We start from the raw sequence: 19,773 nt of genomic DNA on the forward strand, positions 1-19,773 counted from the left end.
GAGATACCTGAGGGGTGTCAATGTATTTATAGTGGTGAACCAATAACCACCGCTGAAGTAGTTCCACCTTTTAAGGTGGATAACCGTCCATTTATCTTAGGGAAGTTGAGATTTGGTTCCTGGAAGTGGGTAGAGAGATTTTAGGGGCAGTTACTCATTTGAATGAGTGCTTATCTGTCAGCTAACCTTCGTCCCGACTTCTTTGGAGCAAGTCGTGGTGATGACCGACTTCGTAAGACGAAAATCGGTGCTGGGTGAGGCTCAATCATTTGGCTGATTTCCGTAAATTCTCCACTCTCATGGCTTAATAAGGTTTTTTGTCCTATTTTTAATGTCTTAATAATAAACAACTTAAAGATACTTGATAAGATTTTTAAAATAAAATATTTCTGGGTAAAAATGATAAAAACTTAAGATTTAACAAGTGAGGATACAAAAAGTGCAAAAACCCATATTTTAATTTTAACAATAAAATAACTGTTAACGTGAGTTTTATACTTTCATAATTTTATTCAATCGCATACAGAGATCTTAAGCCCAACCTTTTTAGCAAGTGTAAACCAATCTTTATTGCATGGTATTGCTGTCCTTGTCTCCAAACTCCTCGTTGACTCCGCTTCGCCCACAACTATTTATTCATTCATACCGCAGCTGCCTCTGCCCGCAGTAAAACTAAAACCCCAAACATTTAATAATCACTCACCCAACCCCACCTTTAATTCTGGTAGTTTTCCGCTCATCTAACTCTACCCGTATACACATGCATACTCTTCTTTCTCTCTCTCCATAAAATCCAACTCAACTCAACAAAACATAACACTCTTTCATTTTCATTTCATCAATATGGAGTGCTGCATACTTAACCGCCTTAAAACCCAACCGCTCTGGTTCGCACTCCTTTTCGGCCTAGGCGCCCTCACCCTCCTCCGATTCCTCTTCCTCTTCCTCAGATGGGCCTACGTCAACTTCCTCAGGCCCGCTAAGAATCTCAAGAAATACGGATCCTGGGCCCTAGTAACCGGCCCAACCGACGGAATCGGAAAAGCCTTCGCCTTCCAGCTGGCACGTAACGGCCTCAACCTCGTCCTTGTCGGCCGAAGCCCTGACAAGCTCGCTGATGTCTCCGCCGCTCTCACCGCCAAGTTCCCCAAAATCGATGTCAGAACCGTCGTCGTCGACTTCGCCGGCGATCTCGACGACGGCATGAGGAGGATCCAAGATGCAATTGAAGGATTGGACGTTGGTGTTCTTATCAACAACGTTGGGGTTTCTTACCCTTACGCTAGATTCTTCCACGAAGTGGATGAGGGGCTTTTGAGGAATTTGATTAGGGTTAACATTGAAGGAACCACTAAGGTCACGCAGACGGTTATTCCTGGCATGCTGAAGAGGAAGAAGGGCGCCATTGTTAACATTGGTTCTGGTGCCGCCATTGTTATACCTTCGGATCCACTTTACGCTGTTTACGCTGCTTCCAAAGCGTGAGTTTCTTTCCTTTTTTTTTCTTTTTTTTTTTTAGGCTTTTTTCCTGTTCTGTTTTTTATGTGCTAGACGTTATTAGTGTTTTAATTATTATTATTATTATTATTATTATTATTATTATTATTATTATTATTATTATTATGCTGTCACATTTTTTATGTGATATTTGGCTTTGTAACTTGTAACTTCCTTTGACTAGATTGGAATTTTTGTACCATAGTTGCTTAAGTAAATGCTTGTTTGAGAACCCTTAAGGATGGTCTCGAGAGACGAGAGTAGAGATCGAACCTTATGGATTGGTAAAATAAAAAGAAAAAAAAATTCCATTTGCAGAACTAGTCCTACCATAATATGAATATTATATGTATTGTATGATATGTTAACTTTTATGGGTTAAAAGGAGGATTTTTATTGTCTTGGTGCAGGTACGTTGATCAATTTTCCAGATCTTTGTATGTGGAGTACAAGAAGAGTGGCATTGATGTTCAGTGTCAGGTATTGAGCTCTTGTTTTTTAGTACGTTTGATTTCTTGTTTGCTTGAAAGTGGTGTTCTTAGCCTAAACTGAATCCAATTCAATTTCATTGTTGTACAAAATAGAAGCAAAAGATGGTTTGACTTCTTCCATGTATAAAACATGGATGGAGAAAACTGAGAACTAACTTCATTTTTATGTTATTTATTTATTGAGTTGAAATAACTGTGGCTATTAAAATTTGCTGCAAGCAGAGGACTTCATGTCATCTTGTGTTATCATTAATTCTGTTTAGTATTCGATCCTTGTGTGGAACTTGTTTTATGAAAAGATGACAAGAAAGCAGCAAATGTTAAATCATTTTAGGCACTGTTGGAACATTTTTGTTTCATAAATTTCTTTATTATTCACATGAAGTTGCTATGGTCCTCTGTTTTGTCCTATGCTCTTAGAAATTGACATGTTGCATATGATTCCGTCGTCAATGGGATTTAGAAACTGGAAAACGTTGTCGATGATCGCGAATTTGATAAGGTTGATGCATAGTGCAATTCAATATTGGATGGATGCCTTTGTTATTTTCATCTTTTCCTTTCCCTCACTCCACCCTTTTTTTCTTGTTAACTTCTAAAAGTTGGAAACCTGTCTACCTAACTAATTTATTTATGCAATATTTCAGTTGACTCTCATATTGAAATGGGTTGGTTTGCTTTTACGGCTAAGATCTTTTCCTGTGAATTTTTTTTCATTTCTGATTTGAAATTTTTCTGATGCAGGTTCCATTATATGTGGCAACAAAGATGGCATCAATTAGAAGATCTTCATTCTTCGTCCCATCAACTGATGGATATGCCAAAGCTGGTGTGAGATGGATAGGCTATGAACCTCGCTGCACACCATACTGGCCTCACACCATTCTCTGGGCCTTAGCATACTCATTGCCTGAGTCCATTGTTGATGCTTGGCGCCTGCGGTTTTGCCTCGGAATCCGAAAGAGGGGACAACAGAAAGATTCACAAAAGAAGGAATAGAAAGAAGGGTATTGCTTCTTTTGTGGTGTGTAGCCATAATAGATGCAACCCCATATAAGTTCTAGTATCTTTAGATTCCAAGTGTCTTTTTTCATTTTCATCATGATGCTGCTACTAGTCCTTATGAGTTTCAAATGGCATGGTCTATTTTTTTTTTCCTTCCCCCATCTTTTGGTTGTGATGTTGAACTGATATATTGGTGGATGGCTAGACTCTTCTGTTGCGCTTTGTAAGAAGAAGTCTTTTTATTAGTTGAAGGCGAATTGGAAAATTTTGAAATTAACTATACAAATGATTAGGGACATAATCGGGCTATTAAATTTACTTGATTAAATTTAAGGGGATGAAATTTTGAACTGATATATTAGTGTTACTAATGTTAGTCAAAACCTGTCTTTCAAATCCATCCTTATATGAGTTATATATCTACGATGAATAGAGTACCTTCTGATTTCTGAATGTTGCGTGAACTATCCTGGTAGTTAAGGATGGGATTAGATAAAAGATAAGAGGGTGTTAAAATTTAAGCCTTATTGTTTATTTAAGCGAAGATGGTAAGTGGCATCCTGAAAAGTGATGGTTGATGAAACACTCATCCCATAACATATGAAACACTCATCCCATAACATATGAAACGTATCTCCATCAAAGTTGACAATAACAAGTTGGACCGACTAAGATGCGAGTCCCCACAACTCGTATCCGACCCAACTTGGGGAGCAAGTTAGATGTTCTCCCCTCTACTTCGGTTATCACTTTAAACATGGGTCTAATTTTCTGCACTATAAGAGTAATCACCATGATCATCTAAAATCATTTTCAAGGAATGACTCAGCCATATTTATAATTCTATAAAAGCTCTAACACTCAAGTTTTTTTTCTAATCTAATTTAATCTAAGCATGCTAAAATTCTTACTAACTTAAATATTGAAATCCTTTGTATGTATCCCCCACCATCTACGCAAGAGCGTCGAAGAACCCAACAGACATTTAAATCTCACATCCAAACTCAAAACACTCAACCATTTCAGATAAACACCTCAGAACATAGGAGATATATAAGTTTACAAAAGAAATTTTATCCTCGCAATTTCCTTGAACATGAATTACTTCTTTTAAAGTCTCAACAGCAATATTATGGGATTGATGTGCCAAATTTTCTCAAAGATATTGAGAGTTGGGACACATTTTGAGTTATTTTAGAAATTGAAAGAAATGGCAAAACCAATAACTTATCATTTAGTTGAACGATTGATACACATGATCTTGAGTCTTTCAATATTATCAGCAACAACGTACAGAACTTTTTCGATAATGAAAAAATAAAATTTCGAAATAAGATAGATAATAGATTCTTTGTAGATAATTTGGTTATTTATATTGAGAAAATGGCTGTTACTTTTAGTACATAATTTACAAATTATAATAGACAACTTTAATTTTTCAAAAAAAGCGCCAATCACAATTTTAACGATGAGTTGTATGTTATATAGCCTTTAACATAATTTATGTTGTCATTACTTTATTATTTTTACTAGTTTGCTTGCATGGGTTATGATATGTCTTAATGCAAATTATTTATCTTGCAGAGAAAGTGAAACTGACAAGAACTGCATAACTCGATCCTCGGCATGATATGTACGGACAAAACAACTATATGGGTTTAATAGATATAATTTCTGAGTTTCTCCCGTTAGGTTTTGGAGATCAGTGTAGTATTGAGTTACAGATTTAGTTTCATGTTTGAGAGAGTAAAAATCTTCCTAATTTAAAATATGCGATGCAAATCTAGTCACTTTGTGGGAAGCGTTCATGTAAATCAATCCACATATGAGACATTATTAAGGTAGAGAATACTCTGAGTTGAAAATAATGTCCAAATTTAGGCCAATTTTTTTTTTTTTTTGTTCGATGGATTGGACAACCCCAATCCTAGGTTACACACTCACACACACCACATCCACACACGCATATGATATCCCCTTCTTTTGGTCATGAAGGGACAAGATCTGAGTCTCCAATAGCCATAATAATACTTGTTAGGAGCGACAAACAGGCCACAATCCGTCGGATCGGTGCGCATAACTCGCTAAAAAAAAAACAGGTCGGACTGGAAATTTAAACCGTCATAATTAAAAAGTTCGCCGCCTAATCTATGGGTTTTGGTGGGTTTCGACAGGATGGGTCTGTCGTTTTTTTTGTAATTGAGGATAATAATTGAAGATGTTATAAGTTATAATTTGGATTATATTCTATGTTTGATTGATTAAAAACTTCAAGATGTTTAATTATATGTTTTGGACAAAGTTTATTTTATTTTTTTCAATATTGATTTTATTATTTTGTTTCAAAAGACTTAGTTGATGATTATATTTATTACATATTAGAATTATAAAGATTTTAATATTATAAAATTAGAAATTATAATTTTTTTATGTCTTAATAAATTATAAATTTATTAAAATGGTTATAAAATTATATATATTATTTAATATTTAATAGTTTATTAATAAAAAAGAAAAGAAAGAAAATTGTCTGACATAGTCCACCAAATAGAAAGGACGGAAGAGGAATTCTTTGAATTCGCGACCTCTTAGGTGAATATAGAGAAACTATGTCATTTAAATTGGAACTAATTAATTAAGTAATGTGCAGTTGCATAGTAACATGGCTCCCAAGGTGATTTATGGCCCGGATTCATATATTGGGCTTGTGAACCCACGAAAAATTTAAAGCCATGCTATCAAAATTTTTCAAGCTTTTTGTAAGAACTTTCAGGTTTTTTACAATTTGAGTCATATATAATTTGAATAATATATGTCATCTTTTTCGTTAATAATTTTTTGAATATCTGAATAAATTTGTAAAAAAATATAGAATAATTCCCTAGATCCTTAAAAAGTTATTAGTCAAACATTTTAATCATTAACAAATTTCAGTAGTTGAATCAACCCCTAAAGTAAATTATGTCTGATAAATTAGTTTTTACAACAAACAATTTAACTATGTAGAGAAGTTGAAATAAAATTTATACAAAAAGTCTAAAAATTATTATATGTTTATTAAATAACGATAGAGACAGTTTTATTTTATTTTTTTACAAAAATTGAAATTGAGAATTAAGTTGTATAACAAAATAAAAGATTATAAGCTAATTTAATGATTAAAATTTGTTCAAGATTAAGTTGCTCGATTAAATATTTTTAAAGAATTGAATTGTAATAACGCTAAAAAATATATAATAGAAAAATTGTGTAAATAGTATTAAAAAAATAGTGATTTATTATTTTTCTATTAAGTTATATTATTAACATTAATATTGTTAATAATTTTATGACTTTTATTATTAATAATAATATTATAATGAATTGAATTACTATTAATTACTAATAACATTAGTATTAATATTATAGTAATAATTAATGTTATTAATATCATACATATGAATAATATCAATAGTATGTAATATTAACATTGTAATTATTTATTATTAGTGAATAATGTAATTATTTACTACTACTACTATTATTTGTACGTGTAGTAGAAGTAGTGGGTCTTAAGGTCGAATTTTTTGGATATTGGAACAAAGTGTGAGTTATGCTTAGATATTAGGATATGTGTGTATTTTTCATTGGTGGAAGAAGAGTTTAACCTCTAAGAATTTTTTGTTAGGAAATTATTTAATTTCCTAATTTATTTGTGGGCAATACATATATCAATTATAATTATAAATGATGCTATTTCAAATTAAATGACTTATATAATGATGATTTCATTTATTGTTATAAATGCTAATTGAATAAGTCATTATTACTTTTGATTTGGAATTAAATGAGAATAAAATCGGATATTATCTTTTGTTCCTTAGATAAATATTTTTTTGGATTTTAGATATATTATCTTTTGGACTTTAGATACTATTTTATTTGGGTTTAAGGGTTTAATGGGTGTCATGCTCAAATATAAATAGACCTTCAGGTTTCGGTCCCCAATATACCAAAGCCTTGCTCTTTCCCCATCAAAAAGAGTTGCAGTTCAGCCGCCTAGGAATACAGAAGGTTTTGGTTGAGGAAGATCGAAAGAACCACAAGATTCAAACTCTTCCGATCGTATAATTCATATTTATGAATTCAGGTACGCTTCCGCATTATGTTATATTTTTGGTAATTCAATATGGATGATCTGGGATATTAAAATTAATTTATTCCAACAAGTGGTATCAGAACCATCCATAATTGAGTCATTGAAAATATTAAGTTTTTTTTTTTTCCACGGGATCAAAACATGTTTGCTTGTTGCTTTCTGTTTGGATCGAATTCGATTTTCTGGATCCGGTAAATTCATTATTTTTTTTTTGGATTCCCACGGTATCCCCCAGCCCGGCAGGCTAAGGACTAATCCGCCGCGGTACTGAGCTCCATTTAAGGGTTTGCCGCTGGCCAATGGGTTGCTGCATGCACAAGGCGAGATTCGAACCCCCGACACTTGCTTAAGCGGACTAGTGAGCTAACCACTAGACCAACCCAACTTGATTCGGTAAATTCATTATTTGTTTTAGTGTGTATACACTGACTTTATAAATTGAAGTGCCCTCTTTATATTTTGATTTATTTGTTAATGTATTTTATACATGTGAATGTAATGAGCCTTGACACATGATCGAACAACATGTGTGTGGATAATGATTATTCATGGATTCGTTCTTTTTTTTGGAGAGAACGGTTGAATATAAGTTGTCAAAAGTATATATATGAAATTAATCGTTAATTTCTTTATATATATATATAATTGCTTGATATGATTCTTTTAGCCTTTTATAAAATTAAGAATTATAATGGATATGTCACTTATGCGAATATTAATCTATCTAAAGGAAGATTTATATTTGACCAAGTTATGTGTATATATTAATAATATTTAAATAATAAAAAAAATTATTATTTTTTTTAAATTGTTACATAAGGAAACTAGTAACAATTTGGATTATTATACCCACATATTTTATAAAGACTTGGTTTTGGAATAAATTGATTGAATATTATGCTGCCAAAGTAGCCTCTTTTGTGAAAATTGGTTTATTCAAAACATAAGGAATATGGTGATATGCAATTCATGCGAATATTGGTCGGCCCAAAGGAAGGCCTATATTTGGCCGAATTACATGCACATATTAATGGTAAATAAATATTTGGGTAACTAAGAATAAAGTAATACTTATTATTTATGCGAACAATAATTGGCCCAAAGGAAGTTTATTGTTTGGCCAAATAATAAGCATTGTACACTTTTGTTTATTTTCTATTAATTATGTGGACAATAATCGGCCCAAAGGAAGGTTATTGTTTGGCCAATTAATAGAAAATATATGCGGTAATAAATAGGTTGCGAAGTTTAAGTCTCCATGTGCGCATTAAGTCGGTCCAAAGAAAGGCTTAATGCGTGACAGAAATTTTGACAATATTTTATTACTGCAATGAGAGTATCACTTACAGTTAATTTTTCTATCCAAAGATTGAAAATTAATGTTGTACTAGATATCTCAATATGGATTTTTTCCCATTAATTAACTAATGTTTATTGTATGTTCTTTTGTTCTAATTCAGAAACTATGGCTTCAGCTACCAATGTTTCTGCACAAATTAGCAGTATTCCTATGCTGAATGGTTCAAACTTTAAAGTTTGGAAGGATACCGTGGAGATTATCCTCGGTTGTATGGATCTAGACACAGCTCTTCGAGAGGAGAAACCCACTTCCACTCCGGAAAATCTCAATGAGGTTAAAATAGAGAAGTGGGAGAGATCCAATCGAATGAGCATTATGATCATGAAACGGTCAATTCCTGAGGCGTTTCGGGGCTCAATTACTGAGGATAAAGATGCCAAAAAGTTCCTAAAGGATGTTGAAAATTTCTTTACTAAGAATAAAAAAGCGGAGGCAAGTAGTCTTTTGAGCAAACTTGTCTCCATGAGGTATAAAGGTACAGGGAACATAAGGGAGTACATTATGGAAATGTCTCATCTTGCTTCAAAGTTGAAAGCACTAAAGTTAGAGTTGTCTGAAGACTTACTCGTGCATTTCATTTTGATTTTCCTTCCTACACACTTTGGGCAATTCAAAGTGAGTTATAATACTTTGAAGGACACTTGGTCCTTAAATGAGCTTATATCTCACTGTGTGCAAGAAGAAGAGAGGCTACAGCAAGATAAGACTGAAAGTGCTCACATGGCTTCATCTTCTCAGTATAAAAGAAAGCGTGATACTACTGCGGATATACCTTCTCAGCAGAAAAAGACTAAGAAACAGGATCAAGTTTCAACCTGTTTCTTCTGTAAGAAGGCGGGACACATGAAGAAAGATTGTACCAAATATGCCACTTGGCGTGTAAAGAAGGGGTTGCCTGTGGAGCCGACCGCCAAGTGATGCTGAAAGATACATCTATGTGGCAGACGGCAATATAGTTGCAATCAAAACTATAGGAACCTTTAGATTATGTTCCACGAGTGGATTTTACTTGGATTTATTAGAGACATTTTATGTACCGTCATTTAAGATGAAATTTGGTTTCTGTTTCTCGTTTGGACAAATTAGGTTATTTTTGTTCGTTCGGAAACAATAAAGTCAGTCTCTTTTATAATTCGAATAATATTTGCGCTGGTCATTTGGTGGATAATCTATATAGGCTTGACCTAAATTCAAATAATAATGAAATACTGCAAACAGGTACTAAACGAAAACTAAATGAGAATTCGGCATCATTATGGCACAAACGCCTAGGTCACATCTCTAAACAGAGAATTCAGAGGCCTGTGTCGGATGGAGTTCTTGGACCCCTAAAAATGGCAGATTTTGAAGTCTGTATTGAGTGCATAAAGGGGGAAAACAACAAACAAAAGGAAATTAGGTGCCGAGAGAGCTAAAGATGTCTTAGAACTGATACATACCGATATATATGGCCCATTCCCTACTGTCTCTTGGAATGGACAACGGTACTTTATTACGTTCATAGATGATTACTCTCGTTACGGGTACCTATATTTAATTCATGAAAAGTCTCAAGCCTTGGATGTTTTCAAGTCTTTCAAAGCTGAAGTTGAACTTCAACTTGGAAAGAAAATTAAAGCTGTCAAATCTGATCGTGATGGTGAATACTATGGAAGATATGACGGTTCAGGTGAGCAACGTCCCGGGCCTTTTGCTCTTTTCCTAGAGGAGTGTGGTATTGTTCCGCAATACACCATGCCAGGCAAACCTAGCATGAATGGTGTTGCAGAGCGAAGGAACCGAACTCTTAAGGACATGGTGAGAAGTATGATTAGTCATTCTTCCTTGCCTGAATCACTCTGGGGAGAAGCATTAAAGACCGCAGTGTACATCCTTAATAGGGTGCCAAGCAAAGCAGTTAACAAAACCCCATATGAAATTTGGACTGGAAAAAGGCCCAGTATAAAGCATCTGCATATTTGGGGATGTCCAGCTGAGGCGCGACCTTATAGGCCGCATGAAAGAAAATTGGACTCAAGAACAATTAGTTGCTAGTTTGTCGGTTACGCTGAGCGCTCACGGGGGTACAAGTTTTACAATCCTGCATCAAGGTCTATTTTGAAACAGGAAATACGAGATTTCTTAAGGATGTTGAGTTTGGGGGGAAGGAGATATTAGAAATGTTACTTTTGATGAGGATTCTGTAACTGACAATGATCAGGTCTTTGTACCTATTATTGTTCAAGACACAGTTATAGTACAAAAGCACAATGAGAATCCTACTGTAGATCCAGTTACAGTACAAGAGAACAACGAGAATATCGTTGTTGCTCAAGAAAGTACAGCACAGAAAAATAATGAGAATCCTCCTCAATCCCAATCCATACAGCAAGCTCAACAACTTCAAGAAGTGTCATTAAGGAGATCCAATAGAGAAAAGAGAAAATACATCTATGATCTCAAACAAGCTTCCTGTTAAATGGTATCACAAGTTTAATCAAGTCATTACCTCATATGATTTTGAGGTAAATATTATAGATGAATGTGTATACCGCAAGTTCAGTGGGAGTAAATATATCCTTTTGGTCTTAGATGTTGATGACATTCTACTTACTAGTAACGATATAGGCTTGTTGTATAAAACTAAGAAATTTCTATCGGACAAATTCGAAATGAAAGATTTTGGTGATGCCTCTTTTGTATTAAGAATCGAGATACTAAGAGATTGCTCTCAAGGTATTCTTGGATTATCACAAAAGAACTATATCGAAAAGATTTTAAGTAGATATGGCATGGAAAGTTGTAGACCAATGGACACAGCCGTAACTAAAGGAGACAAGTTCAGTCTCAAACAATGCCCTGAAAATGATCTTGAGAGGACAGCAATGCATGATAAACCTTATGCATTAGCACTAGAGAATTTAATGTATGCTCAAGTCTACATACATCCTGATATATCATTTATAGTGGGAGTGTTAGGTAGATACTTGAGCAATCCGGATATGGATCATTGGATAGCTGTTAAACGCATAATGCGTTATCTAAAGGGAACAAAGGATTACATGCTTATTTATCGGAGATCAGAAAATTTGGAGATCATTAGGTACTCTGATTCCGATTTCATGGCATATGGTTGCGAAACTTTGTCACTAAGCTTCATATAGTAGATGACATTGAAAGGGCCATTAAAGATATTTTGTGACAACAAGTCAGTAAGTACTATACTCCAATAACAATAAGAGCTTGACAAAATCGAAGCATACAGACATCAAGTTTCTTAGTTGTCAAGGAGAAAGTTTAAGAAAAACAGATTTTCATAGGACATATGAAAACAGAGTATATGCTAGCAGACCCATTACCAAGGGATTGAACCCTAAAGTTTTTCATGAGCACACTGCTCGGATGGGTGTCAATATTAGTGATGCCTTGGTTTAGTGGGAGTTTATTTTATGCTATATGTCCTATGACAGATATTGAGTTATTTTTCTGCAGAATTAAGTTGATGGTTTATTTCATGTTATATGAAATGTTCATTTTGCAATATTTGTATTGTGTTTGATCTTAATAAAGTTGGACCAACTGGAAATAGACATGCATGAGATCACTTGGCATGTAATTTCCATATTACTCATCCAAATTTGATCTATGTCGTTAAGTATATTAGGATGGTGATTGGCGTGGTTTAGTCACGGCATTTAATGTGACAAAAGCTGCAGTAGTTCCATATCTAATGTATGAGACGGACCAGATTGTTAAAGTAATGAAAGAAATAGCATTCAGATGCGCGCATAAAGTTTATAAAATGTGATTATGTCAAGAAAGAATATATGTATAGCCCAAGTGGGAGATTGTTAGGAAATTATTTAATTTCCTAACTTATTTGTGGGCAATACATATATTAATTATAATCACAAATGATGCTATTTCAAATTAAATGACTTATATAATGATGATCTCATTTATTGTTATAAATGCTAATTGAATAAGTCATTATTACTTTTGATTTGGAATTAAATGAGAATAAAACTGGATATTATCTTTTGTTCCTTAGATAAATATTTTTTTGGATTTTAGATATATTATCTTTTGGGCTTTAGATACTATTTTATTTGGGCTTAAGGGTTTAATGGGTGCCACGCTCAAATATAAATAGACCTTCAGGGTTTCGGTCCCCCAATATACCAAAGCCGCCTTTGTTGCTCTTTCCCCATCAAAAAGAGTTGCAGTTCAGCTGCCTAGGAATACAGAAGGCTTTGGTAGAGGAAGATCGAAAGAACCACAAGATTCAAACTCTTCCGATCGTATAATTCATATTTATGAATTCAGGTACCGCCCGCATTATGTTATATTTTTGGTAATTCAATATGGATGATCTGCGATATTAAAATTAATTTATTCCAACATTTTTATTAATAGTAATTTTTAAATAAGTTATTTTGTATTTGAATTTTTAGTTATAAAAATATTTATTTTAAAGTTGTAGCGTTTGGATAAATAACTCAAGAACTTGTTATAACTAACTATAAAAATAATAGCAAACTATATAAAAATAAAATTATATGTGAAAAAAATAAAATTAAAACAGAGATTTTATATCACATACAATATTAAATATAAATTTAATAATAAAAATAGTGATAAAATGATAAAAAAAATAAACTGGAAGAAATATATGAAATAAGTAATTCAGATGAAATATTGTTTTAAAATGGTGTTGGAAGGACAATCTTTTCAGCAGATGAATTATTACGTAAAAATAGTAGTGGAGGGTCAATACTTCCAACAGATGGAATATTGCGTGAAAATAATGGTGGAAGGTTAGTACTTCTACCAGATAGAACCTTGTGTAAAAATGATGATGGAGAGCCAGTATTTCCAATAGAAATAGGAAACATTTTCGTAGAACAAAAAATGAAAGTAAATTATTTTGTTTTAAAGTCAATTTTTTTTAGAAAAATGATAGAATGACTTATCAAAAAGAAGAAATCATATATTTTTACTTGTTCAAAAAGTTGTAAATTAATTTTTTTTAAAATTAAAAAAAATTTAAATAATGCCAAACACACATTGTGACTTTTCATAATTCAAAACAAAAAAAGTAGCCTGTTTTTCAATTAGACTCTTATTCTTCCAATACTCTTTCAGCCTAAATAGACATGTGTAAACTAAATTACTAAAGTAGTTTCTAAAATTGACGTGGTATACTAAATCGTCTCTAAAATTTTAATTGCACCAATTTACGTTTTTAAAATTGAAAAAATTACATCATATTAGTTTTTAACCCATTTTTCGTTAATAACGTACTGACGTGGTTTGATAACGTAAACTTTTAGTGACACATGTCACTTCATAGTTTGGCTACATATGACAGTATAATGACATGTCAGTCAATAACACGTGACATACTAACATAGATGGTTATGCCACGTGTCACTATACTATTTTGTCATGTATTGGATTATGTCACGTGTCAAAATATTATTCGTTCACGTGTCATCCGCTATATCATCATTGCAGATGCACCAATTTGGTCTCTTACTTTGCATCAAGTAACTCATTTTATTCCCTGAAATTGAATATTATGCACCAAATTAGTCTCTTTGCCAGTTTTTTCTCTTTTTTTTGTAAATTTAAAATTCTCAATATTTTTTTATATACTAATTTCAATTATATTTTTATAATAAAATTTTATTATACAATTTTTATAATAATTTTTTGATTAATAATTTTAACTTGTATCATTAAACATATGTTAGCTAAATCCAAAATTTTTATTATTGTCTCTTATATTTATTTATATTTGTTTTGATACTGTTCAAACCATAGTTATAATAAATGCTTATATTAATTAATAGTGTAATAATGAAAAGGTTGCCTAGGTAAATTATAGATAAAAAGAATTATTATCATTGACAGTATAAATTTATCTTATTAATTTAGTGAGAAGTTAATTATTTGGGGAATCGAATATTTTTAAAATAGATGAAAATAATAAATTTATATTAATTAATAAGTATCTTATCAAATATTCTTAAAATATTTATTAAAATGTTAAATATTAAAAATTTTATATTAAAAAATATTATTATATTCTTAATTTATACTTTTTAAAATATGGTCTAAATCCCACATAAAAATAACACCAAATAAAAATAATAAATCTAAACCCAGCAAAATATGTATAGAATCCGGACTGATTCTTGAACACCTGCCACGCACGCGTTTACCCGCACCCACAGCCTTAAAATGTCTATTTAATTATTTATATTATGCAAAGGCATAATAAATATTTTCATTCAGCCATGCCACAGTGCCAAGATTTGACGCATGCGAAAATATACAATTTCTCCTTTCTTGATTATATCGTAATTTCACCTTACATTTCTGGTAATGAAATGGTGTTAAGAGAGGAATGAATCTTCTCCAATTTTTTTAAGGAAAAATTTATGGAACCAAAAAGGTTATAAGCCAAAAATTAGACAAAATCATATTAATTTATATTAATAATTAATTTTAAATTTATAGAATTCAAAATTTAAAAAAATTAAAATTAATTAAGTAAACCTAATTAAAACCTATAAAAGTTTTCATCTCCTCTCTCACATTAACCTACCCACCTCCAACAATCACACACACAGACCTCTCTCTCTCACCAATACTGCTGGAAGCACCGGCGACCTCCATGCTCTCCGAGACGCCCTCAACAAGCGCATTCAAGACAATTGTTTCAACACAAAGTCCACCTTCGACTTCGTCACCGACAAAACCTTCTCCTCTTCCCTCCTCAACCACCTCTTTCAAACACTATCCACCCTCAACCGCGGCATCACTCGCAAGAACGCGTTTGAAACAGTTGAAAGCTCCATGAAAGAAAGCTAGCTATTGGGGCAGTGAGGATAAGGACTGGATTTGCCTAACACTCCTCTCATGATTGATTATTTGTTGCTGACATATCTTATTCTCTTGAATCCACAGGCTCTTGAGGGTTATGGTGCGGTCCATGAGCCAAATTATCGGTGAATGCAACTGCTTGTTAATGCAACTGCTTGTTGCTTATCATCACTACGGTAATATAAAACCTTGGACAAATTTGTATATGTAATGTATATTATTTTATACTTTATAAATAGAAATGTTTCATTATGGTATAATATGGGACATGATTGTCTCAAGATCTTCAGTTGATCATGAGCCATATAATCAGATTGATGCCTACAGGAAAGTCGATATCAACACGTTCCCAAAATATGATAAGTTTTGAGATGGTTATGGCAGCATTGAAAATTATGGTAATCGAGGATATGATAAACCTGCCAGGGTTGGAGGATATGACCGTGATGATTATGCATATGATGATTATGGCTACAAGTTCCGTGCTTCTCATCATCGTAGGGAGGATAGCCATGAGAGGGATTATAAAAAAAAATTCGTTTAATATGAAAAAAAATATCATAATATTTAACAAAAGAAATATCCAATTATATTTTAGTAAAAATAATTAAATATCTATAAAATTTAAAAAAATATATGAAATTCTTAAAGAAATAGAGATATTCACATTTGTAATACAAAAAAATTCGAAAATATATAAAAGAATATCAATTTAATATGAAAAAGGAACATTCTGATACTTAATAGAAGAAACATCCATATATATTAACTCGTACAGATTTTGAATTCACCCAAAAGTATTTGACTGGTTTTTGGCTAATACCCTTTTAGTTTTCTAACATTGCTCTTTTTTTAATACTTAAAAAAAAAAATATTTGTTACCATTAATTTTATAATTAAAATTAAAATTAAATATAAAAAAGAGAACAATAAAAAATAAAAAATCGACACTATCTAATTTTTTTTTCCCTAAAAAACTTCACTCCCTGTTAAGAACCAGTAACTATTTATATGAGTTGTCCAAATTATCCGTAATGGGAAAAACCATCATCTCCTTTCTATATTTTACATCCACCACTTTCTCCACTTCTCATCTTTATGTTTCTAGATGATCTCTCGGCTAATTGGCTTCTTTTACATAGAATAAATTAAGAAAAAAATCTCAATATCTAAATTTTTTAATGTAAAGTTTTTGGTTGGTTCTAATCTTCTATGAACTACTTTCCCCTTCTACCTTCTAGAATTAGACACAGCGTAATTCTTAAGAAGTGTCATATACTCATATATGCTATAGCTGAATAGAAGTTAGTTCTCGGTAGTGCGGTCAAACGGATTAGTTTGGCTCATTAAATTTAAAGGTTTAATAGGCTAAATTGTTTAAATTTATTTTATTTATGGACTATAATTTTTTAGTTTAGATCATTTATGATTGTTCTAATGGGTTAAACGAGTGAGTCTGTTTATTTTTTTTATTTTAATTTTTGAAAAATATATTGACAAAAAATATTATTTTAAAGTCAAAAATCTTTAAAAAATAATTTTTTTTTAATTGATGGGTCGAATTTTCATGTCGAGTCAGGAGAAATATCAACTAAAAGTACTATTTTCTTTAAAAAAATGTAAAAAAAACAGACCACCCATTTAACTCGCAGACTAACCTGTTTAACCAGCCATTTTTTGGTTAATCGGACTCAATCCGAAATTAAAACGGACTTAATTATAAAGGCAAAACTCACCTATTTAAATAGGTAAATGTCTGATGAGTTTGACCTATTTTAATGACTTAATTTTCAGAGTAAAAGGAAGTTAAAAAATAGTATACAAGATATATAAAGTTTTTCTAAGTTGATTTCAAATTTGCAAGGTCGTATTTGGATGAAATAATTGTAGAAGGTAATGTAAGTTTTTAATATATTTAAATTAATTATTGAGAATAATGCTTGGATACTAATTTCAAAGAAATTTGCAAATTTCAAAGATTTCTATAGAAGATATTTTATTGAATAACAATTGAAAATCCTAGAAGATGAACCAGAAAGTTCAATAATTTTTCATATTTATACACTCAAAATAATATATTTTCAATTTCTCGTTTATAGAAAATTTTTAGGATTACTTATTGTCTCTCCTTTTTTTTTGAAAGTAATATTTATGTTATATTATAAAGATATACCAAAGGTATCCAAATGGGTCTGGTTACAGATCGCAGGTGGAACTAGACTTGGTCTGGTAAAAGCCAGATTTGCAAGTGTGTGGGCTGCTGAATTGCACTTCTCTTTACATGTGTAATATGGTAACTTCTAAAGCTAATAAAAAAGGCCTTGATATTTGACACTATGAGCCACTATTATTATTCATCGGCTGATTATTTTTGTTATAGAAGAGGTGAATGTATTGCGCCAAATTATGAATAATGGAGATAATAGACCAATTTGTGGGATAGTTTTTAGGTTAGATTTGGTGTTAAAAAATTGGACCATTCGATTTTATTGTTTTTAAATTTTTGTAAGCAAATTAGAAGGTCCGTTTTGAATTGAGGAAAGATTTGAAATTTACATAAAGGTTGTCGGACCTGCAATTTATCCATGATTAATTTTTTTTATTTTTCCTAAATAAAATTGGATAGTCCGTTTTTTGAATTAGGTTCAACAACTCGCTGGGTCCAACGAGTTGTGCATGAATAAGAATTTTTTTTATTTTTCCTAAATGAAATCGGACGGTCCGTTTTCATTATTATATGCTTTTTTTGAATTAGGTTAAACAAGTCGCTTGATCCGAGTTGTGTGTGTATATATACATGCGAAGATGTGTAAATCGTAATCAGCCGATCAGATCCAATATTTTTCATCTTCTTCGACTTCTCTTCTTTCTCATGGTCTGGTGTCTATCTAGTTGGGTTGGGAAAAAAAAAGTTGATAAGAAAGTTTCTGTTTCTGTTTAAATGAGTGAGAGGAATAGATGATAGAGTCCTTTTGAAAGTGTATTATTTTGGTCAGATTTTATTGCAGACGTCTGAAGGAGTAAAATTTGTTTGTGAAGATCCGTTAGATGTTGTTATTCCCTTCACAATTTCATTTGAAGAGCTTAAAGGTGTGATTTGTGAGAAGATAAATTCGCAGATGTCAAGAAAAAGTCTAATCTATTATATTACAAAAAAGTTTAAACAAGAATAACTACATTTAAACATATATATTTCTAATTATTATTTGAACATATATTCCTAAATTTCTACAATTAACTATAACTACTTAATTATAACTTCTAATATTACTCCAAAAAATTTTAAAAAGGTCTATTTTTATTTATAATCTATTATATTATAAATAATTCTAAACAAGAATCAACTACATTTACATTTTTTTTAAACATTTATTTCTAAATTTCTATCAATAAAATTATAGACTCAGTCATTCTCAGATCAACTACAAACAACAATAAATTTAAATAAATTTCAAACATAATAATAATCATTTTAAAATATAAAAAATTTAACAAATAAACTTACACAATCAGAATAGTTGAGATATTTTACAATGTAAAATTCCGGACGATCAACATTTCTGGATTTTGATTTTTTGGACATTTTAATTTTTTTTTCCCCTCAAATGGATGAAGCAGCAAGCATTCAAGGAAGAAGAAGATGGAGGTATGGATGCTGGGTGGGGAAGGAAGCCAGGAAGGGAAAGTGAGGGTACGCATGCAATGAAGGCGAGTTGTGGGGTTAAAGGGGCACCGCCACTGGGGAGCCACTCACGTGCGACACGTGGCTTGGACTTCCACAACTCGAACAGTCCATGTTGCAGCCACTACTCGCACGGTCCAATTTGGACTCTACCTCTCGCACGGTCCGATTTCTATGTGGCTGATACCACAGGCAGGTAAAGCTCTCCTCTCTATAACGTCGTCCAACACTAAACCACTCCCCATAATAAAATTAATTTGCGTTATTCATCTACTTGGTTAGTAAAATTTTACTTTGGAACCAACTTGGCTTAGTCGTATAATCAGTTCAATCAGAAAATGAGTCCTCTCAATTGTTAAAAAAAAATTAAGGGAGTAAAGTGTAATTTTTAACCCTTCATTACTCTCTTGTTTTTTCTTGATCCCACTTATAAAATTAATGGTGAGAGATTACACTTTATTCCCTCAATTGTTAAAAAAAATTGAGAAAATCTACTCTGATTCACTCGTCCATTAAAACAAGTATTGGAGATTTAAATCCCACCTTATACATACAACAACTCATTAGCTAGCGACCAACATTTGATCTTACTTAAGTTGTTTATCTAAATTTGTCCCAAGTGAAAGAACTACAAACATGAAAATAGCATCCTAGATATTTGGGATTATCACTTCTTTTATTCACATTATTTTTTTGAATGCTTAAAAGTCAATGCACTGTTTGAATATTC

General features: G+C 32.0%; 1 protein-coding gene across 1 annotated transcript; it reads left to right on the top strand.

Moving 5' to 3' along the window:
• Nucleotides 1-620: 620 nt before the first annotated feature.
• On the top strand, nt 621-3,294 carry LOC112715088 (very-long-chain 3-oxoacyl-CoA reductase 1). The gene is made up of 3 exons (XM_025766844.3): nt 621-1,481; nt 1,908-1,977; nt 2,733-3,294. The coding sequence occupies exons 1-3, from the start codon at nt 844-846 to the stop codon at nt 2,985-2,987; spliced, it is 963 nt and encodes a 320-aa protein (XP_025622629.1). The 5' UTR covers nt 621-843; the 3' UTR covers nt 2,988-3,294.
• Nucleotides 3,295-19,773: the final 16,479 nt, after the last annotated feature.

This window comes from Arachis hypogaea, chromosome 10 (assembly GCF_003086295.3).
Source record: "Arachis hypogaea cultivar Tifrunner chromosome 10, arahy.Tifrunner.gnm2.J5K5, whole genome shotgun sequence".
In the NCBI taxonomy this organism is placed as follows: Eukaryota; Viridiplantae; Streptophyta; class Magnoliopsida; order Fabales; family Fabaceae; genus Arachis; species Arachis hypogaea.